Source organism: Gallus gallus, chromosome 8 (genome assembly GCF_016699485.2).
Source record: "Gallus gallus isolate bGalGal1 chromosome 8, bGalGal1.mat.broiler.GRCg7b, whole genome shotgun sequence".
Classification (NCBI taxonomy): domain Eukaryota; kingdom Metazoa; phylum Chordata; class Aves; order Galliformes; family Phasianidae; genus Gallus; species Gallus gallus.
The window spans coordinates 3593466-3616628 of record NC_052539.1 but is presented as its reverse complement, the minus strand read 5'-3'; the positions used below and the strand labels follow the sequence as shown (position 1 = coordinate 3616628).

General features: G+C 40.4%; 2 protein-coding genes across 24 annotated transcripts in view; one reads left to right on the top strand and one right to left on the bottom strand.

The window, feature by feature from the left end:
- Nucleotides 1-23163, bottom strand: part of RGS4 (regulator of G-protein signaling 4) — a 126113-nt gene that overhangs the window by 75447 nt on the left and 27503 nt on the right. Inside the window, exon 1 of one of the 19 annotated variants that reach the window (XM_046944212.1) lies at nucleotides 735-875. The exons of the other annotated variants lie outside the window; for them this stretch is intronic. Within the exon in view, the coding sequence (XP_046800168.1) occupies nucleotides 735-782 (48 nt within the window). The 5' untranslated portion in view covers nucleotides 783-875. Of the gene's footprint in view, nucleotides 1-734; nucleotides 876-23163 lie in introns of those variants that run through there. 19 annotated transcript variants of the gene reach the window in all.
- On the top strand, nucleotides 4822-10734 carry RGS13 (regulator of G-protein signaling 13). 5 transcript variants are annotated; one of them, XM_040704803.2, is made up of 6 exons: nucleotides 4822-4918; nucleotides 5353-5396; nucleotides 5602-5670; nucleotides 7898-7959; nucleotides 9029-9195; nucleotides 10279-10734. In XM_040704803.2, exons 3-6 carry the CDS (start codon nucleotides 5606-5608, stop codon nucleotides 10474-10476), a joined length of 492 nt encoding a protein of 163 aa, XP_040560737.1. In that variant the 5' UTR covers nucleotides 4822-4918; nucleotides 5353-5396; nucleotides 5602-5605; the 3' UTR covers nucleotides 10477-10734. The 5 variants fall into 5 exon arrangements, with proteins under 5 accessions (XP_040560737.1, XP_040560736.1, XP_046800957.1 ...); XM_040704802.2 differs by having other exon boundaries at nucleotides 5353-5513; XM_046945001.1 differs by having other exon boundaries at nucleotides 5348-5396.

The window sequence follows — 23163 nt, the reverse complement described above, 5'->3', positions numbered from 1 at the left end:
TAAGCACCACACAACCCCAAAGCACTAACCAGAGCTGTGATGGTGGCCAGCTTTCACATGGCCTCTTTTACTGAGAAAATTAATAATAACTTCAATAAGAAATGAAGAAATGTAAACTTTTCAGCAATGCTTTAGATTGCGCAGAGGGAAACAAAGCAAATCAGCCACTCTAAGTCTGTTATACAGCCAAAGCACTTAAATGACGTTACAACTGCCTACAAATCTGACATCTTTGGAAATGAGAGTCAGAGGTTTTTATTTGAGTTATCAAATTACTGTGATCCGTAACTAAAAGGCAATCTTTAAAAATAAAACAGAATAAACATGTTGTGCTAATAGCTCATAAGCACATGAATTTCCTATTTTGTACTTCCAGACCTATGGAAAAATCTGTACTGTATTTACTGTATGGGTCATCGACTATAAAAGTCAAGATCAGTTTAGATATACAGAGGGGAAACTTGCTATTGAACAGAGTTTGACCAGCAATGAGGTTAAGCTACACAGTGCATTTATTCATGCCAGTCTGAAGAAACAGGGAACACAGAATATGTGAGCAAAACTCAATGGCCAGCTGGGAGCTGCTGTGCTGGAATGAACAACAGGGGTTAGGAGACCCAGGGTAACACGTCAAACGTTCTGACCAACTTGAAGCATACAGTAATAGTAAACTGACACTGAAAACAAACTACAATAATTCTCTTAATGAGGACGCAGCCTCAGAGAATGAGTACCTTCAAAATGAATCCACTCACATGATGCCCATGTAAGCAGCCTTGCATACTGCTGAGATGCGTGAGCTTGCTACCAGGAGCCTGACAACGTGCTGCAGGGGCACACACTGCTTCGTACCCAACCACAGCACCCACCCCTCTGAAGCCTGACTGAATGGGAAGGCTGAATGTCCTTGTTCAAAGCACTGCAAGCACCCAGTCACATGATTTCCTCCTCTGCTTTGCCAGTTGCAGAATGTCATGCACACACAGTGACATCACGGCTTTTTAGGAAGAAAAAGGGAAGAGAAAGGTTATAGAATACGATAGAGAGAAGGTTTTCAGAACTTCTATCTAGACTTTTCAGCTATACTCCAGACTGCTTTCACTAAGCAGAGGTCTATTTAAGTTCACAGGGATTAGTGACAACCTAAGATTTGTCCAACTCAATGGGCAATACCTGAAGAAGTCGTAACTATGGAAACAACTCCCTTTTTTCAAGTTAGCAAGCACTAACAAGCCATGCCCGCTTTTATCTACAAGCACAGTATATTTTCACCACCCATTTAATAGCAGACCATTGGTCATTGTGGTCTGCTGCAGGGGTCTGTTGCCCTGGGAACGGATGTTTGTTGCATACTGAACTTAAATTTCCTTGAGGTTATTTCCAGATACGTAGCAAGAAAGTTCCCAACAAAGGAACTGGTCCCAGCTGCAGCTGGTCAAAGCCACAATGTAAAGTACAGCCTAAAACATACGACTGTCCTCTGGAAAACTTTTATATACTATGTGCACTCACTGATGAGTGTGATAGGACGTCGATCAGAGCATCTACTTTGTGTGCTACTCAAGGAAAAACAAAGGCCCCTCAGTGCCTTTTATTGCATGTGGGCCTAAACCAACTGGCACAGCTTCAGTGCTCCTATTTACCTGCCCTTGTGAGACAGAGCCTCAAAGATGTGAGCACAAGGCAAGCCCAAGCAGTGTTCCTGCATTCATGAATGCCAGTGTGTGGGCGTACTGCAGGAGAAAGAGGAGGGTGAGTAGGAATGTACAAGCAACGGAGCATGTGGGTGGATGGAAAGAGTGGGTACAATGCAGAGAATGAGGCAGACAGGACTTCCAAGTTCACTGGTGTGAAACAGGTTCAGGTAGGCGAGGTGCTTAATGAGCAAAGGAGCATTAAAATAGAAACACAAACAGGAAAGACTGACTGTAAGAGCAAAAGAAGAATAAAGAGAAAGCATGAGGATTAATAAGGATGCTATTTAATGAGTGAACACGGGAAAGAACGGAAAGAAATATAAAGCTCTGAGCAAGAGTTTGTCTGGAAGCATTATCCTTACTGACAAGAAAAGAACTGCAATAAAAATAGTCATCAAGTATCAGCTAGTTTAGACAATACGTTTAATCCTTGGAAAAAACTGGCCAGAATAAGTGACAAGTTAAGCAGCTCTGGCTTGATAGCCATTTTTTCTCTCCATCTTTGGCTTTTCTGTTTCCTTCACTTTGTTTTCTTCCTCTAAAGCATGTCCAGCTTGACTACTGAATGAACCAGGCAGTAGCTGGCTCCTACACAGCACATGCCCTTACAGCACTGCAGTTGTCCTACACCCTTATTGCATGCAATCTAAGGATTCAAATGACCAAGGCTGTATCAGAAGCCACGTTTGACAGCCTGGCCAACAAATGCCTCAGCTACTTGCTTGTCTCCTCCTCTCTCCTGTCTGGATAAGAAATCCCTTTCAGACTAGATAAGGCCATTCACTACACTGACTACAATCAGAGGGTTTCCCCAGAGCCTGCAGAAACCTACACTCACTCTCATGAGATCTGTTTGAACTGGTACACAGAGGGTTACTTGTACCATCTCCTTCAGAGTGATGCCAGATGACATCTAGTGGAATATCCATGTAATAAGAGGGAGGGCATAATACAGGCTCGATCAGACAACTTGTTGTTAAAGCACATTGTGGTTTTCTTGTAGTTTGTAAAAGATGTTTGGTCACAGTGTCACTCATTACTTGCAAACAGTACTTGATCACTACATAGTTTAAGCATACGAGGAGATGATCTTGCCAAAATAAGACATTCAAGGTTATGCAAAAGAACTTTCAGATATACACGTACACAAAGCCAGACTTCCCCTCCCAACCCAGACATCACGTCCAGTGTAGGCACTGCTAAGTACCCAGAAGTCACAACTACCCCAGAAAGCCTAAGAAGGCTGCCAGTGGAAGAAGTTTTTTTTCCCACCTCCCTTCTAATTTACCCAAATCCTACGAGACAGTGCTTATTCCCAAAGCCCTGCTATCACTACAATCCACTAGAGACAAACAGAGCAACTTGAATGCTATTGCACTGCATGGCTGCTTCCACTGGAAACACTTCTGCAGAGAAGAATAGATGAGGTATAATTTTTTTGAATCCTAATTAGAAATGAGATCATAGCCTGGGCAATAGCTGGGAGAAAAATGACAAAGGACCACATATGAGTTAGTGAAGTTCCACAGGGCCATCACTTAGACTGCACACATCACCGTGTCGACAGGTTATAAGCATATAACACACTTCACACTGATGGGGTCAGAGCTCTCCCATAATGACCTGAGTTCTTGCTTCACCATGCAAGAGGACCAAACCTGTTTGTAGTGCAAGAGTGCTTGCACCTTGTTTCAGCACGGACTTCAGATTTTATAGCTCTTGGCTAACAGTATTAGTCACCAAACTTGGACAATTCACAAAAGATTTCAATGAAGTAAAACAAATCTTAATTTCATGGCAGCTCATCAGCAGAGACGTCCAGATAACCTCAGAGCAAACAGTGGTGCAGAGTCCAACAGAACTGCTCTCGATAGAAACCACAAGCACGCTTTGCCTATGGCACATATAAGGACGGAGATGAGACAGGCGCCAGCACATGCAGAGCAGACACAGTCAAAGGGAAGTAAGACCTTCTGCATTTCAAGAAAATAAAGAAAATAAAAACCACACATGAGGAATTTAGAACCTTATCCCTACAAATGCAGCCAATAAATGAAAATTTTAACCAAGCACGAGTCCTACATGTTAAAAAAAAAAACAAAACAACTTGTGAATTATTACCAAAAAAAGTGTTGCATGGTATCTTCTTTCCCACTCATCATGCATTTGTATGTACCAGCTGAAAACAGCTCCTGCTGCCTCCAAATAGCTGGCTGAGTTACCAAAGCAGAAAAGTTATGACGTATGTGTACTACCACTTGCAACAGAGAATAGGGCACAAACGTAGGCAAGGTCACAGGCTGTACTTGTGACATTTGGTCAACGCAAAATTGGCACACGTTGCACGAGGGCACGTTGTAGCTTTGTGTGCTGGATCTGTTTTGTTTATAGAATAACATAATTGCCAGCAGTAACAAGTGACAAACTGAAGGAGTACAGACTACGTACTTCTGTGGAATGAAGAAAATCCAAGGATAAAGATAAAATATTAACAAAAAAACTAAGATCAGCACGCTTTGTTCCTTGGCCTACTCGGAAATATTTCGTATGTAAAGGGAATTATGAAGCCTTAGTTGTCTGGATAGTGAATGCATGTCCGCAGCCAGCTCTGGGGCACAGTATTTTCTCTAAAACCTCAAATTCTGCTTTAAAATATCCCTCAGAGTAACAGTATCTCATTACAAAATGTGACTCCTCAGGCACCTTAAGAAGAAAAGTGAATGAATGACACTTAGAAATTAGATAGAAGTAGCTGATCTACTGCTCCATCTCATATTTTTGGGGTATTTCCATGCAGCACTAACTGTAGGTTTCAGAGGCTGTGTTTTGTTTGTATTTCAGTGACCAGTGAGCGTAACATGAAGATATGCAAAAAAAAAAAAGAGGGCACTACATAAAGACTAAGGTGATGGGGATGGTTGATAATCCTATACCAGAATGTAACGTGTAACCATTTTAAATATAGAATATCGTGCTGTTCTAGAATGTCCCCTTTTATGCAGAGGGTGAGATCACAGCAAATACTAGTGATATGAATAGGCAAATGGTAGAGGAAGTTATAGAGAAAACAAGCAGAGCGTAGTTCAGAGAATTCCACAAAAGTAGGAAATGAGCAACAGTCACTGGCAGTCCTACAGGGCTGCTGGAGCACAAACAGCCCAGCTGCAGTGCCACGCTCAGGGGAGTTAAGGAGCTCCGATATCCTGTAGGAAATCTACTGGGTAAGATTCTCATGTAATATCAAACTGGATTTGGACGTTAGTAAGACTGAGATCAGGAGGATTTCACAAGTTCAGAATGCTGCACCGGGAGATGTGGCCTTGTTCTGTGTTTTATCATGTTTGAGTTGGAAGGAAAACTAGGCTGCCAGAATAGGGTATGCCAGTCAAACCCAAACCTGCAAGAAACTATGAGCTGAAATAAATAACGACAACTGATTTGCTTTCAGGCAGATCCATGTAAACTCACTCTCCATCCCTTGCAAGCTTTGCACAAAGTTTGATCTCTCTTGAAAGATAAAGGAGAGGGATATAACCCACATCAGGAAATCTCGTTGGGATTTTTGGTTTTGCTTTGTTGCTGTTGTGTTTCTTGTGTGTTTGGTTGTTTCTTTGTGTGTGTATGTGTATTCTTAACAACTTTGTCCTTAGTACAGATCATACCTGCTCTCATGGACATCATCTCTATCTGAAAGCAAAAGTAAGACCAGTTTTTAAATCAGTATTGATTAGCTGGGAGCTGCATGGCAAATTACTGCCTCATACTTCAGTTATTGAACATTGCCCAGTTTACACTGAGCTCTGATTCTCGATCCAGGTGCGCTTGTCCTTGAATTACAAGTAGAATTTGAGAGAGTCAGGAATCAGTATAGGAGGCTTAAAACTCACATAGTTTTCATGTTTAGGAGAATGAGTCCAAATACTTGCTGGCTTTGCAAGACATTCAGAGCAGAAGAAAATGGGATCATTTCTAAGTAAGTACTGACAATTCTTACATTCTGCAGTACACGCGGCTCTCTGAATAGGACATAGATACAAAACCCACAGAAAACCCATGTCATACATCAGGGTGGCTAAAAAGCTTCTATTCAACACACCTGCCAAAGAACTGGTATCAGCTTGTACACTGTATTTTTCTCCAATCAGTAAATAAGTACATCCTCCATAGCAATATTGAGGTGTTTCTGCTCACTATAATTTGTGTGAGGCTAAGTGACAGCTCAGCAGAAATCCAGAGCTCATTTCCAGAAGTGGCTCCTGGACAAGGACTTCTCTTCTGCACAGCAATGGCTCAGCCAGGGGAATCCCACACACTGGGGGGGGCATAATAAGCAAACTACAGCTCCTACAAGGCCTGGCAATGGCATTTTGTGTGTTCAGTATTGGAGTCCCAGCTATAAAGCCCCAGATACCTTTGAAGAATGCTCATGTTTCTCAGCATCATAGATGTTCTCCAGCAATTTGAGTCATCTTGCCAATTAGCGCTGCGAAAACACCACAGTCAGCACAGCACCTACGAGAGTGGCATTAATAACACATGTTCACATTTCCCTTAGCAGCATTCATGATTTTAAAAGGAAAGACAGAAAAAAAAAGTAGTAAAAAGCTTTTCCTCCATGTCAGCTGCCCCATCAGGTAATGTTCTTTCTGCTTCAAAGGTTAATGCTAAAGGCAAATAATCAGACATGGAAATAAGGTGACCCTGCTGATGATGCTCAGTGAGAAGGACAAGACTGTCACTTGTTCTATATACAAATGCTATTGCTGACAGGAGTGAAAAATTATCTGCATCAGTAACACCGACGATGACTCAGGAGTGGCTCCCAAGGAAAGGGAGCATTCATAAAATAGATTCTCACCTCCCATAATGACAAGCTTCACGAGTTTCCACAGATAAGAGCCACTAACACATGGGAGGGGGAAAAAAAAACCCAACAACTTTTGATGGGAATTAAACATATTGGCAAGAACTACCAGCACTGTAATTCGGTAGCAGTAAGATTTGTATTAATGTATTTCTGATCACACAAACCTGACACGATAATCAGTATGCCTCGGTACACTCGGTCAGAGAACCCTATCAAATTAGAGATGAAAGAGTAATCATCAGATTTGAAAGCTACAAAACCTGCAGTGCAGCAGAAGCCTATGAAGCTGCATGCAGCATCCACACTTAGGCTGGCTTCGGTTTTAATTATGGAGTTATGTGAATATATCTCTTCTGAGATGCTAAATATCTGTTACATGCTACAACTCTAGTATCACTAAAGTTATACCTCATGTGGAAAGGGAGCACTTGGAGAAGCTCTCTCTTCCCATTTCTGGCTGACTCATAGCGGAAAGCACTCACTGGAATACATCCCTGTGTTTTCTTCTACTAACATAAGTGGGAGCATTTTTTCCAAGTTACTGGCATTGAGCTCCTAGAATTGCAAGGCTTAAAAATCAGTTGGTCCAAGTGGAGCAACATGCACATATCTGGCCATCAAACATTTGTTTTACCTTGCTGTGTTTAGTCTCTCACCTCGCTGCTTCCATACTTTTTCCCAGAGTCAGGCAGGAAACTCCTACAACCTTATGAAATTGCCATTTGAGTATAACAAACATCAAAGAAATCTGGTTTCATCTTCAAGAACTGTTTCTAGATTAGTAATAGCATGTCCTACTGCACTGTAAACAACTGGAGAGAGATGGAGAGGATGTACCTTACAGCTGAGGTTGCGGTAAGCTTTCAGTATTTATGTTAGGTTTGGAGCTTATTTTCAGTTTTCAACTGATAAGTCAACTTAACTGCAACTTGGACATGAAGGGTCTTTAAAGATTACAGTAACAATCTGAGCCCCTGAAAGTCTTTGCTAGTAAATACAAGTGTCAACATTGCATACTCAACCACGTAATTCCCATCCAATTTAGAAAGTCACTACCCTAGCATGTGCTTAACCTGAGCACAGCTCTAAATAAGCAAATACTATTTCCAGAGGAATTAGATAGGAGCACCTTGAGATGGAACTATCTGCTATGTTGAAGAGAATACATGCTTAGTAAGCACAAGACATAAGATAGACAGAAAAGCTCTTTCAGATGCAAGATTCATACATTTAAAATAGGGGACAGATTTTCAATAACTAATTACATTTGATTTTATATGTTTGAGCCACAGCTAATTCTATAATCATTTCCTTCTCTTTTTTTCCCCTAAAGGGTATCTTTGGATGAAGTACTACAGTGGTCCCAGTCTTTTGAAAAATTGATAAGGAGTAAACGTAAGTAAATGCATGTTCATATCCCAGCTGGATCACTGAAAAAGCTTCTTACGGAGCACAGCAAGCAAGACAAGCAGCATGCTGTGTGCTTTATCTTATGTGCAGCTACTGAAAAACAGCTTAGACAGCTTAGGGGGCTGTGCTTACCATGCATCCGAAACCGAAAGCAAAAGTGGTTACAGACAGGCTTTGCCAAGTCAAGACATCACAGCTAATAGTACCTCTGTGCAGTGTAATGCCATGGAAGGCAACTCAGACCTTCATCTCAGGTACAGGAAGAACTGTTGGCACAGCAGAAACTCTGAGCATTCCCCTCCACTGTCCCCTTGCCTCACTCAAGGCTCAGAGCAGTCCCAGATTTCTCCACATGGCTTGCAATCTGACTGAAACATCACTGATGAACTGATGAATATTCACAAGATGGTCACCAGAGTTATGCCACAGCATGGACCTCTCAAAATTATTTCTGAGGGTGGCCACGATTTTGAAACTAAGTGAAGTATCAAGGGCAAGAAGAACAGAATGAGGATTTGTAATGAGCTATGAAGAAAAAGGCAGAGTTTACAATTAAAACATTTAACAGCCACCAACTTGGCCTGCTACACTTTATAGGGAAAGCACAGGGAGAAAGAGCACTTTTTTTTTAATTAAAAAGGCAACAATTGGGTGCAAGTCCATGATTACTGCTATATTACAACACCTCATCTTTAGTTAAGTGAAAGCTCAATTCTGCACCAACAGGAAAGCTTGGTTCAAGTTAAACACTTGAGGCTTCCAGCAGTACTCAGACAATGCTTAGCATAGACTTCAGTGCTTCTGAATAGCAAAATGCCCAAGTTCAAAGGAAGTTCTGCACACGTAGTAAAATGCAGTGTCAAAGTATAGAGCTCCAGGGTGAATTAGTGCATTTGATTTCCCACTTTGATGTAATCTTTTAATAAGAATATTTAGAGATGTAGAACAGAGTTATATATGCTACCTTATAAATATCCCTACAACCTTCAAAGGCCTCTCAAGGTAATAAACATGGTATGCTGTATGTGAAATTTGGCTTTCAAAATGTTTACAGATGGACCTATGATCTACAAGACCTACTTGAAGACAGAGCACAGTGATGAAAACATAGAATTCTGGCTTGCTTGTGAAGCTTATAAGAAGATCACATCACAAAGAAAAAGGATTTACGTGGCCAGGAAACTTTTTACAAGTTACATTCAACCCCAGGCTCCAAAAGAGGTGACATACCCTAATATGAGCTTTTTATTTCCTCTATGCTACTGTGCAACATAGCTTACAAAATGCAACAGATATCTAGAACTTCTCATAGAGTGATTGAAGACTCCTGTTTATCCTCTTAAAACTCTCCTTTATGCAGAATACTTGCCTTCACTGTTTTGTCAATAAGAAAATAGTCCATATATATACACATACCATATATGCATGTATGCACACAGCTAGATTAGGGCCCAAATTCATGGATCTTCATGTTCTTTTAAGAGTCTGATCCATGGGCCGTTGATCTCACTTCAATAGATCTCAAACAGTGCCATTCCCACATGCAAATATTAATCTGGTCTTTGCAAGAGCAAACAGAAATCAAACAAAGAACTCCACTCAGCCCCATCCCTTTAGAAAAGGGGATCACTTACAGCACCGTAAGGTTTAGGGAAAATAGTGTCAATTTGAGTGTAAAGAAAAGATGTTCACAAGAGACTGTACAAAAAAAGAAATGAACCCCTGCTCAACAGTTTCTGCCCTCTGACTTAAACCTGTCTTGCTTATTACTCTCCTTGAAAAAAGTTAATACTGGCTTTTACTGCCTCTATCCCAGCAGAATGACGTAGCTGAAGTATCTGCATACATTATTTTCTGGTTTATGCACAATCATAAATTAATTACAGAATCTCAAAACACAGCCTCTCTGTTGACACTGAAGGGCAGGCCAAGTCCAGCTCTGCTTGGTCTCCAGATGTTGGCTGAGATCATTTGCTCCTTTAAATGACTAAACCACTCCCACTAATGTAGAATTAGAGGAAGTTTGAAGGCTGTTGGGTTTGAAACACAATTGAAAGTATAATTCATTTTTCTACTTTCCTAAACATTTTATTTACTTACTGGGGTGGATGGGTGCGTGTGTATATATTTGCAGCATGTCCTGCTATAGGAAACTCGGCAAGACATTCATGTTATTATTTTAAAATAAAGGATACATAAAACTAAATATAGAGAAATAAAATTCATTCAGTACAGTTCTTCTAGCTTCAACCTTCCTTTGCAAATATTTAATGATACTTCCATAATGCTGATTTGTGTTTTCAGATTAACATTGACAGCCCAGTGAAGAAATCAATTATCAGGAACCTACAAGAACCAACGCAGTCCTGTTTTGATGAAGCACAACGAGTAGTTTACATGCATATGGAAAGAGATTCCTACCCTCGATTTCTTGAGTCAAAGTTCTATCAACAGCTCAAATACAGACTCCGAACTGACAACAATATTCCATCAGTACGTTAAAGACAAGGGCTGAAAACTTGCTCCTCTAGCCACAGTTTCTAAGACTTAAAGTAAACAAACAAACAAAAATCACAGTAGATTAGTATTAATAATCATCTGTTATACTGTTCTGCTGATGTTAGAATTGATGAAAAACTACTTTCCCCTCTTTCTTTTCCCATGGAAGGGTTCTGGTTTGGGCTTTCCCCCATCTCCTCCTCTCACCAGAACCCTGAAGTCCAGTGAAAAATAAAGTTCATAGATCTTCAGTCCAAAAGAGCAAGAGTGAAGTTTCAGTCTTTCATTGATGTACAACAACTTTGACAACACTTCCAGGAGCTGTTCTTTTCAAAGGTCTGAAATAGCAGCTTTTTTTGCTGCTGGAAAAAAAATGATTATTTGGCTGCATATAACTTAGAAGAGGCAAAAAATATCTGCATTGCCGCATTCACCAAGTTTTTGTTGTTTTACTCCTATATTCTTCCAAAGTAAAAGAAAGAAACAAAAGATGTTGTGAAGTACAGCTGCTCATTTCACCTTAAGTTAGAAGGCAGAGTAATTATACAATTTTATGTTGAATTATGGAGTACAACATATGTCACAAAGGTACTTAGTCTACAGAACTATATACTGCACAGCCTGTGCCAGTGAATTTATCTCCTGTAATACAACTCATTAGCACGTGAACCTTTCTTCTGGATATAGACACACAGATACCTCCCCCCTTCCTCTTCAGGTTCCTTAATGACTAGATAGGAGCAGAGCTTACCTTTGAATATCATCCTATAACATAAGCAAGTGTCTGTCTTTCTCTTGGTTTACCACAGTAAGCTTTTACTCTCGCTCTTTCCTTTTTTCTCCTCTTCTTTCTCCAACCTAAATGGATAAGCCCTTTCCTTACAAGACAAACATGAAAACATGGATCAGTGCAGACATAAAAGGAAAAGAAATCCCTTTTGTAGCATCTATCTTGTAGCAAGTAGAAACTACGTCTGCTTTGTACTTCCTAACCTAGTGCAATAAGATGTATGAACGTATTCAGGTTGTCCCTCCCAAAAATAGGTACATGATCTTTTAGGCCTACCACACCAACACCACACCTCAACATGCTTACATTTGGGAAGAGGGACAGGCATTAAGGAGATCACTCTTTTCCTAAAACAGATTAATTGTTAGCAGGTGAAGATCTCTTGCTCAGTCTTTGTTTTGTGTTACTAGCTGCTCAGCAATAGCTATTTATTTCATCAAGTCACATGATTCAAAACAACAGCAGCAATAAGTCACTGCTTTTAACAGCCTTGTTAATAGCACTTGAACAAGCTCAGATGTGCTTTCCACTAGCAGACAATGCTAAAATGTGTTTGCTCACATTAATCATTGTAATAGGCTGTTAAGATTGGAAAACCTTGAAATAAGTGAGTTGGCAGAATTCTCTCATTCTTACTGTCTGCAATGAAGCTTCACAGCGGTGGTTATTTCTCTCTCAGTAGAATTGTACATTTAATAAGTCGTCATGTAGCACTGGGTAACTGTACAGCTTCAAAAGATAGCGTGTATGTTCATATATGATCTATGTATACATTATATTAAAAAATCATAAGTATATATATGTTCTACAATGTAATTATATTACATTTAAATGCTCTATCACGTGTGCCCTATGCAGTATTCCTCAGCCCACATTTCTGCAGAATTAATGAATTGATTACCAAGAAGTATTTTTCCCCTCCAACTTCTTCCTCCTCTTAAGCACCAAGATGAGTCACGTGTTTTTTTCAAGAGCGTGGCTTGGGTTTCCTGCAGCCAGCTACCTGATGGGATGTTCTTGTTTCTTTCAAATGCATCCTGCAGACACTGGAACAGCTGCAATCCTAAAGATTCTCCACTATGCCATGATGCAACTAAGGACAAAAGCATTTGCATCCAATGTGGTGATGGGTTTCTGTGGCGCTCACAAGAGCTCGATCAGAACAAGTCTTTAAAAGCTACAAGAGCACACATCCTATTTCCTATCCAAATAACTTGGCATCACCTGGCACACACAATACTTTTTATTTTTACCCTCTGCAATGGAGAGCTAATTGAGAGCTGCCCAGATTTCCAGCTAATGAGGCTACAGGCCCTCCTCCACAGCCCATCCCTTTGGGGTTCATTTACCCCACAGATTCATGGCTGTGCTTCTCACTGGGAAGGAAGTTAGCAAGCCCAAACCTAAAAGCCAAAGTAAGCTGTGGTACAAGGCTCTGCTGGTAGAAAGGCCTGAAGTACAGTGTGAAAGCACAGCTGAAAGATTGCATATCGTGAACAGCAGAAGTGCCAATAATCAGAAGTGACAAATTGTCATTTTATTTGCCAAGTCCCAAAGGAAAATTGCATACATCTAATGACAGATTTAAACAGTCGCCTCTAGCTCCTATCAGTAGCAGACTGGTAAGTCACATTTCCCACAACATCCATCACTGGGGCTATTGCTACACATACCACCAGCCAAGGCAAATAGGTTTTTCTCCCACACTCCTTGTCTGCAAACGGCAATTCCAGTAATCACCTCAGTAACAACAGGTGAGCAAATAAGAACAAGGTATTTAATTTTTTCCCCAGAAGAAATAGTTACGTGCTCTATTTTATGAAGGTATTTCCTTCCTACTACATCATAATCTGCTTTGCCTTTGCTTAGCAGGTGAAGGCGGTCAGCACAGAACTGTAATTTGACTTGCATCAATAGAAAGGGGAAGGAGATAACTTCCTATTCAAAGTACCAAAAGCAGCTTTTCATACACTTGCAGTTAAGTTGACCATTCACATGCTCTGGTAATCAATCATATGCTCTTCTCACTACTAAAAACATCCCTGTTTCCTGTTAATTACTGTCTGCCAAAAGGCCAATAAATGCTTAGCTTTTAGTCTCAGAATTAAAAGTGCTCAACTTGGAAAAAGTAAGTATCAAAAGAATCATCTAGAAATCAATCACTCGTCTGTCAACCCTTGGCCATGCTTTGTCTTTACTCAGTTTTGTCTGCTGTTGAAGTAATCACCTTTTATTAACAGGAGAACTTGATAGCTGATAATTATAATCCCATTTCAGTTCAGGTACCAACACAGAAATAACCCACTTGATTCCTCATCATCTTATTCACTTCACTGCTTCTTATTTTAGCTGTTCTTCTGCAACTGTTTCTGGTGGTGGTCATCCAAAAGACTTCTTTGGATATCTACCTCAGTAGCTTTTAATTCCTTCTTATCTACCTCCTCTTTGTCTTTACAGTTAATAATGGTTTTTTTTTCCCCCACTTCATTGCTTTTATTATTAAGATAATGCAGAACTTACATTCTTTAAATGGCATTGTTTCTATATTAACAAAAAGCACTTCCCTGTCAAAAAACAATCTCCACACATTGAGCCTCCCAGCATAGTCTCCAGCACCGCCATTTTGTCACCGGAGTCGGTCAATCATGGCCCAAAGCACCACTGGTATGCTGGCACACAGAGCCTTCCTAGAGATGAACTTTCTTCTCATGCAGGACGCCTACAGCATAAATGTAGGTTTTCTGCAAGTGCCATGAGTGAGCTGTGACAACCTTTCTAGCACAGAACAGCTCTGTGGGAGTGCCAGGCCCAAGCCAGCAGCCAAGCGGGTTCAGGGTCAACTCTGAGGTGCTCAGAGGGAGCATTGCAGGAGAGAGGTGAAGAACAAATCAACAAACACAGCTCCAGGATGCAAACATAGCAACAGTTCCACAGAACAATTACAGCAGGCCTGCTTTAGTTAATCATACTACAATAAAGGCTGGAAAACATCTAAGATCATCCAGTCCAAATATCAACTCATTAGTCCCGTGCCCACTTGACTTCTATTGTGGCTGTATCAGTGTGGCAATTACTTCCTAGCAACATGATTAATGTTAAAACGAGGTAAGCCTGCACTGTCTTTGCACTTGTAGAGCACTAGATCAACTGTTCACTGACATTTAAAACTAGATAGACTTACATTGTTCGGTTCTGAAGGATAGGAGAAATCCACATGGTACCAATTACAAGAGAAATGATACAACTTGCTGTTATAAAACAACAACGAAAACAATTGCTGAGGTAACTGTGTTCCATCTAGTAAATTTGCTAAAGTATAATATTATAAACACCTCGGAGCTTTCTTTTTTCAGCCTCAAAAGTGACAGCAAAAAAGGAAATGCAGCAAACAGATTACCTACTCTCACAGCTGTAACAAAAGGGTCAACCAAAGAGCTCAATGGTGAGCTAATGATTTCTGGAAGACTTGACCCAAACATGCTAATCATTTTGCCTCCAGCAAGGTGGATTTACTGATTACTGTACTGCACTACAAAGAAGCTAATGGTCTAAATAATCTGGGCAATTATTATTATGATTTATTACGAGTTTTGAAGAATTCTCATCATTTCTGTATCTGCACTGACTCTGCCAGCTATTTCAGCTATAAAAAAATAGCTTTTCTACCCAGCATCTAAAGATTTACAAGTGAAGCCAACCAACCAGAACACCTCTACTGCCTTTTGTATAAAGGTGCTAATCTACCCCACCTGTACTTCACATCAGCAAAAGAAAGATCAGTGCCAGTGCCAAGGACTGTCTGGCTCTACTAGCACAAGTTTATAGCAGTTATTGAGAGGCTGGTTTGATAAAAGTACATCTCGTGACTCTGAGGCAGCAAGGCTTTAGCCATGATGTAAATTGGAAGGCTTTCTGGACAAAGAGAACTTGACTGTCATGTTTATACTATGGTAATGCATGCAGTCTTCTCGGAAAAAAATCTCAGGGCATTAGTGCTTTCTGCATTTGAGAACTCATGAAGGAGTAACAGAGCTGAAAAACTGTCAGGTAAGAAACTTAACTAGATATAGGGGCCTGGGGGAATGGAAAGTCTCAGACCATGCACCTCCTCTCCCCACTGCAACCAACAAGCTGAATGTTGGTCACACACCCCAAAGGGGAATCTAAGCACAATTTTGTACTTCTTGTAATCTATCAGTCACAGCAGTGTTTTAGATGCCACTACTATGCTGTTACATGCAATTGTTGAGTTCTTACAGAAACAATACAGATAAAACTCAACTATTTGGTAAGATGTTCTTCTAAAATCTGTCTAAAAACAGAATATCCACGTTATGACATCAAGCTGCGCTACCATCAAGCCAAGAAATTATAGCTTCTATTTCAGTATGACTGTATGATTCTGTATCTTTATATTAGGAAAGCGTTTAATACATAAGTTAAAAAGAAAAAGATTGGGCTTAACCATTTAGGTACACAGAAGCATTTAGAGAAGCAATCTGCACCAAATATAAATCAGAAACTTTCCAGACTCCTCTCATTACATTCCATTTGAAAAAGAAAAAAAGTCATTTAAAAACCACAATTAAAATACAACTATGAGGCTTCAGAAGGCAGAATGATTTTAATTAGTATAATGTTCCTGCAAGACAGAAATAACAAGAGCTAAAAAAGAATGAAGAGAAACAAAACTATAAAAAGCCTCTTGTTTCCCGTTTTGACTAACATCAAGCTTTCTAAAATCCTTGCAAACAATTTAAAGTCCACCAGATGTGCAGAGTGGAAGCTGTCTTCTCCTTCCCAACTTGCACTCCCGTTCACTGAAACAGCAAGACCTAAGACTGACTGTATTTGGTCCACATGTGTAATCTTATTAGCGAAGCAATATGAATGTCTGTATGGGCAGTATTGTAAAGGAGACAATTTGCATCCCATGAGAAACATCATAATAGAAGCACAACATTCCTTCGGTTGCCAGTGAAGTAAAGTTGCTTGTGATCAGTTTTCCATAGCTGTTGTCTTTTTTGGGGGGGAGGGGGAATCTCTACTCTTATTTTTGAGTCAAATAGATTTATTGATTGATGTACACAAATAGATTTGATTGATGTATAAGGCATACCTGCTTGTAGAGTTAAACCAGCCTTGTCTTCGAATTGTAGAATTGTTTGTGTTTGAAGGGACTCTTAAAGACCATCTGGTTCAAATCCCCCGCAATCAATCAGGTGCTCACAGCCCCATCCAGCCTAATCTTGGGTGTCTTCAGGGATGGGGCACTCACCACCTCTTTGGGCAGCCTGTGCCAGCGCCTCACTGCCCTTAACAGAAAAAAACTTCTTATATCCAATCTCAACCTTCTCTCCTTTGGTTTGAAACCTTTTCCCCTTTCCCTATCTCAAAAGCACTGCTAAAGAGTCTGTCCCTTTCCTTCTTACAGCCCCTGTAGATACTCTCAGATGACCCCAAAGCCTTCTCCTCTCTGCGCTGAACACCTCCAGCTCTCAGGCTGTCCTTATAGGTAGGGTCATTTTTGTGGTCTCCTCCCCATCTTACGGGATGAAGATGCTGTGCTCAGAGACACTGAGGAAACTAAAACTGTTACTGTCTCTTGCCTAAAGAGCTCTATCAAGAAGCAATTATATCATTAGTTTTGTCATTTCGGCTCATCTACTTACAACTAACGCAATTTTGAGTGTGAAGTAAGAGATCTGAAAAGCAATTTACATCAACACATGATTAAAGCCTGTGGACAGCGAGCGATAAAGTTCACTGAAGCTAAAAGCACAAAGCGTACCCTACTTAACTCCAGCACAACGACTGAAATGGCAGATGCAACCACACAGAAATAATCCCAGAATAGATTCTCAGATAAGTGAAGAAACAAGAAGCACGGAATCACAACGTGCCCATACTTGTAGCATGAGTTAAAATAAGAGGAAGAGAAACAAACACAAAGCAGTGCTTTAAAGGCAAAGGGACAAAGGGAGCAGCTTTCAGGTAAAGTGGAACAAATTAAGGTACGTTACATTTTATTCCTGCATGAGTGCTGTGCTCATCCTGACCCATAAAAGGGGTTGAATAGGAAAGGGGAGGATCTGGGCAAGCTGGAAATAGCAAAAGTAGTTACCAGTGGTGTAGAGATGAGATTTTAAAGGTATCCTCACAAACACAGAGAATTTAAAAGGAAAAACACACACCTGTAAATTGAACCCTTTTGCACATTTCCTTTCTGGCCTCTCCAATGCTGCATTTATTTCGACTCACAGAACAATGTCAGTCACTTCATGTTCAGTTGGAACCACTGCTTACCGCTCATCCAAAGCTCCCCATGGAGAGGGGAAAACCAAAAACACAATGCACCCCACCATTTCTGGCATGTAACCACGTACGTTATGCTTTCCTCTGCTTCCTAATTCATGCTTTTAGAAGTCACTCTATTGCCAAGAATCATTTTGAAAGCCACCAGAGACATTTGAAAGGTATTTTTCAACAGATTAAAGCAGTAACACATTTGTCACAGTAATTTAGTCACACCCCAAAATATAAACTAGGCTCCATAAATAGGCTCATCAACAGCACTAAAAGCAATTCCAGCCTTTCTGGTGTACATGAAGATTTATTTTTGTTCTTGTTTCTCAGTTTTCCTTTCCTTCTCTCATCCTTTAAGAAAGATCCCATTAAAAAAACGCAAGTCTGACTTCCTTGTTTAATTTGCACTCCTAAATTAAGTTCTTGGGTATGTAAACCACAGGTTTGGTGGAAGAAATTTTACTTCAAGTATAATATCTCTACAACCACAACACATCTGCAAGGCCTGCTGTTGTAACTCCATTTCCCTGTTCAATACAGACTATATCAGTCAGCCACTAATGTAATATACCAAAGCCATAAAGCAATTCTACCTATTGACAGATGATGTCAAAACCCTCCTAGAACTGCAGATAACAGTGTCCAGAATGGAGATGTACAATAACAGCTATTGGAGGATGGAGGGGTAAGTGAAGCACCCACACGCTTCCTTTACCTTTCAAGTTCTAGAGGGTTTGAGCAGGGAGCTCTTTGTTTTCTGCTTCTTTTTGGCATCTGGTCTCATTTGTCCCCCTACAGAACATTCTTTGTTGATACCTCATAACATCCCCAAGAAAGAGCTGAACAATGGGCACAGAGGACACAGAGGATGCTGAGCCAAAACTCCGCTTACCCTTCAGTAAGAGAGCTGGATAATTACTCCTGCCCAAACTCTAGTACAGTTATCAGCTACAAGAGCCAGTCTACAACCAGCAGCTGAGGAAGTGGCATTCCAGCCGCTTTCTCTATGTGGAAAGTAGAAAATCTGAGGCAGAGGGCTGTGTTAATATTATAGGTGTATTTTACGTCTGTGCTTTTAATTGAGGTGTCAGGATTGTGTGGGATTCAGTTAATGAACCAAGCTTGAAAAAACACGTCCAAAGATACTCTTTGAACGCTTGCCTATGTCAATTCTTAGAACTTCTTATCTCACATTAAAATGCCTGAAGTTCATTAAACTTTGACAGCTTTCTCATAGGGATTCTTCTCACCGGTGATAAGGGGCTCCTAAAAACACCGAGAAGTTGCTTTTTTTTTTTCCTCCCCTTGGTCCAGATTAGAATGGAAGGCTGCCAGAACTGCACTCGTCCTTGGCCTTGTTCGGCCTGCTTTGTGTGGAGCAGGCTGTGACAAGTTGTTAGCAGCAAAATTCATATCTACCCCCCCCCCTTGTGAAGACTTACAGTTTGTTTAATAGGAGGAAGGTGACGTGGCTAATAGCTAACATAACCAGAACTGCAATAGGTACGTGCACATTGCAGAACACACAGTAGCCAATTGAGCAGCTCGTGTTGTTCTAGAACATTAATAAATACTCATTAAGATGCGTCACTTGTGCTCCTTTTTAATGATTCCTTAAAAACGCTGCTACCATGAGAGGTGTAACTTACTCCTGCCTTACTGCTACTGTACACAACATGGCTCTGTTTCAGGTTTTTCCCAGAGACCTGAATTCTGGAGACCAGCCAGCTGTTAGTCATAAATGAATGGATTAGCACTGAGATAAGCATAAAACAAGAGGGAAAATTATAAACTAAAATAAGCCCAGTAGGAGTCTGAAAAGTGTTGCCTAAATAGCAGAGTAATGGAGTCTTATACAAATAAGAATTGCAATTCTGTCCCTCCATGAAGTATTGATAATGAAATGCATACAGCGAGCAACAACAAAGAAATAACATCCCAAAATGGTGAGCACAGAAAGTCAACTCGGGATCCCTTATTTCAGGAAGGAAGCCATCTGGAAGGGGGTTTTTCATAATTTGCATTCAAGTTCCCCAGATATTTAGGGCCTTCCTTATGAGCTTTCTCATTTTGGATCACTGGCCATCTGAATAGCATGTTTTATTTTGTTTGTCCTCCCTCCTTCTAGTCAATACATGCATGACAACTGTGCCCATTTCCACTAAGAGGAAGATAAACTGTGTTCCTAATGCAGGTATTCCAGCCCTTCTCATCCAGTTGGCATTACTGCCAGCAGCAGTGCACAGAGGAAAGGTGAATTGCCATCACCTTCGAGCACCTGAACTGCTGTCTGGGGGCTCTACATGATCTGATGAGCAATGAATAAGAAACAGCTTGCTCTCTCATCACATGGCAAAGCATGGTTATTGCTCCTAACAAAGCCTCCTCCTCTGTCCCACTCATAGCTGTCACTATAGAGAATAAGTAAAAACATGCATTTAAGCCATCTACAAGTTAGCCTTCAAGTTTAGCTATTAGCTATATACCGCTTACACAAGTTCTGTAGCTTTAACAAGATTTTTTTTTTCCAGACTGTACATACAAGTGTAAAATACTTTAACATTCAAAAATACCAACTACTCACTAAGCCCTTCATTCAATATCAATAAATAAAAATGCCACAGGTTTGGAAAGTGGTATTTGACCAGAAGTTTAACCAGGAACAAAACGCAGAAAGAATAGGTCAGTACTGCTGGGCAGCTTCTCAGGATAGACTGTTCTATAGAGTGTTCCAAGAATATCACCAAATAACGGTAGAGTACTGGCTGACTCATTGTGCTGGTGACAGAATAATTAGTTTAAAGGAACCAAATCAAGAAAAATCAGAGATTTGCCTGCTCTTATACTGTGGAAACACTTAACAACCTAACTAAACTTTCACGTGGCAATATTCCCTTAAACTAAGCTGAAATTCCACAGCGCCAGCTCAGTAGTCTAAGAAAGAGAATGCGATTACTGCAATGCTGATGTTTCAATCATTTGTTATAGCCCACTGGTTCCAAAACTGTGGTCTATCAATAATAGATCAGAAAATAAGCCAAGACCCAGCTCATCCAATAGCGTTAGCAACAGAAATAAACTAGTGTTTACGAAGCAGGTTTGTGTTTAGTTTCCAATCAAAAATACAATTAAAAGACACAGTATTTTCAAAATCATACACTGCTCAAGGCACTGGCAGTGGCTGAGGCTCCCACTGCTTAGTTTCAGCTGCATGTTTTCCAGGCTCACTTACAGGTTTGTTGGGAGTCCCACACTGCATCCTCACTTTCTGATGGAAAACCAGCACCATGCTCATGGCACCAGTGTCTGAAAGCACAGGCTTTCTGGCTTGTCTCACAGGGCACAATTCTGAATACCCCCCCCCCCCCCCCCCCCCCCTTCCCCCCAAAAATCATTAAAGACCTCAAGACGACTTCATCAGCATTTAATTGAGGGTGAGAACAAGCTAGGAATGACAACCATCAGTTTTGTGTTTCTCAGGAGCCACAGTGCAGGCTACCAGCTTCTACAGTGGCTCATTCAAAGCCAGATCTCCCATACAAACACACAGTGCTTGGAGCCAGGGCAGCTGCAGCATTCAGCTGAGCAGAAATGTATTTTGGAAAAGAGGGAAGATTTGCAACTAAAAGCCATATGAATTTTGCCTTGGGTTTGTGCAGAAGTTAAGGCAAAAGGACTGGAAAGAGACAGGAAATCAATCTTATGTTTGGTTTTAGAAGCTTATTGGTAAGTCTGTAGGTAAACAAGGGCAAAAAAAGCTGAAGTTCACCAACTACATCTCTAACATCTCTAGTAAACCTCAAGGTTATATTTTCCACAAAGAAAATATTACAATATTTATCATACATTTCTGCTGTATGTCATTAATTCCCTTCTCACACCATCAAGACTTCCCACGAAAATAAAAGCAAAGCAATAGACTAAGTGGAAAAAAAAGCACCATTACTACGTAGATTGATCATACTTGTTTGGAAAGGAATCCAGCAACACAGATAAAATTAGAGGTGTAATTGAAGAGAACGTCATCCTCATGTCTAAGTGCAAAAGAAACAGGCATGAACAACAATCATCTGCCAAACTCCTAGATGAGATATAAAGATGACCCTACTCATTTCCTTGTCACATAGAGCGCAGTGATGTTCTCTATCAGATATGAGCCCAAGCCCTGCTCAAGAGCAACTGACTGCAATCAATTTGTATCAAGAACAAGTTTCACATTTCCAGGGAACCATACAGGGGCTACAGAACTTGGAAGAGAAAAGCCAATAACACAAGCAACAAGGGCAACACCTACTTGCCTCTCTAGTTGGATCCAGAAATTAGAAGGCCTACTTATAAAGTGCAAAGAAAGAATTAAAGCATTCTGGCAGCTGGGAGGAAGGGGTGTTGTTGTTTTTTTTTCCCCAACTTTGTTTGTTTAAAGATATTACTCCGTTTAGTCATTTTTCTGTCTTTCAGCAGAACCATAGATGTCCCCAGTCAATGAGGCATATTTCCTCCAATATTCTTGGAAAGAGCTCCACACGTTCAGAGAACCTCTTTGTATCACAAACACGTGCTCAGTGGTGCCTTCAGAAAACCACTCGTGCAATCTCTCTCAGGTTTCCTGTTCACAATTGCTTCCCTACCTTGAACTTGCAGCCACAGGAGAAAGAGAGCAGCCAGCAAGTAGTCCTGCATAGGCCCAGTCCTGATCAGTAAAGCTGAACCAACTTCAGACCACCTGCAGATCTGGTTGCATTTAAAACATACAAAAGAGCCACATGCACACATCATGCACACTACGTCCTGCAGCTTCACAACTCCAGCAACATACCAACATAGCTTTGCTGTCTTTCTATGCCAGAAGTAGGAAACATTTCAGAACAGACTGTTCACATTTGCTTGCAGATTTATAACTGGAACATTAATTATCTGTGACACTTACCGTTGCTCTGTTTTTCTTTCTCAGATATTATCTCCTGTGACATAATAGCAATATATAAAGATGTGTCACTATGTGAAACTTCAGCTTGCAGAGCAAGAGCAAAATTGCTTCAAGAAAGGTGAGGAAGGAAAAGAATTCATTAAACCCAGGTGGATTTCTGTGGTGTGCAAGGAATACACAGTAGATTTTTTGTATGTACTTCCAACATCAAAATCACTTCTACACCAATTTTCTATGATTGTTTACAAACGACGGAAGTAGGGAAATATGCCCATTCTCCTCAATAAGAAATACACAATAATTAGCATTTTTAGTGGTGATTTTTCATTACTGCAAACTTCTGCTATTATATACTACTGACTTTCTTGACCCATTACTTTGTGAGAGGCTTTAAGAACCCACTCACACCCTATTTCTAAGAAAGAACCTACCTTCTCTTGCTCCCTGCTCTCTGTTTATAGCACCAAAGAATACATTATACAAGAAAAAGTGAAGGAAAAAAACGTTGTTGTTTGTATAAAACATCAAATATCACTTGTATAAACGAAGTTTTCATGTAAATATGACTTTTTTGAGTGGAGAACAGAACTCATAGCAATGCCCAAATCTGAAGATGATCAAATCTGTGTAACAGAGCTGCAAATACAAGGAACAGGGATGGCATTTT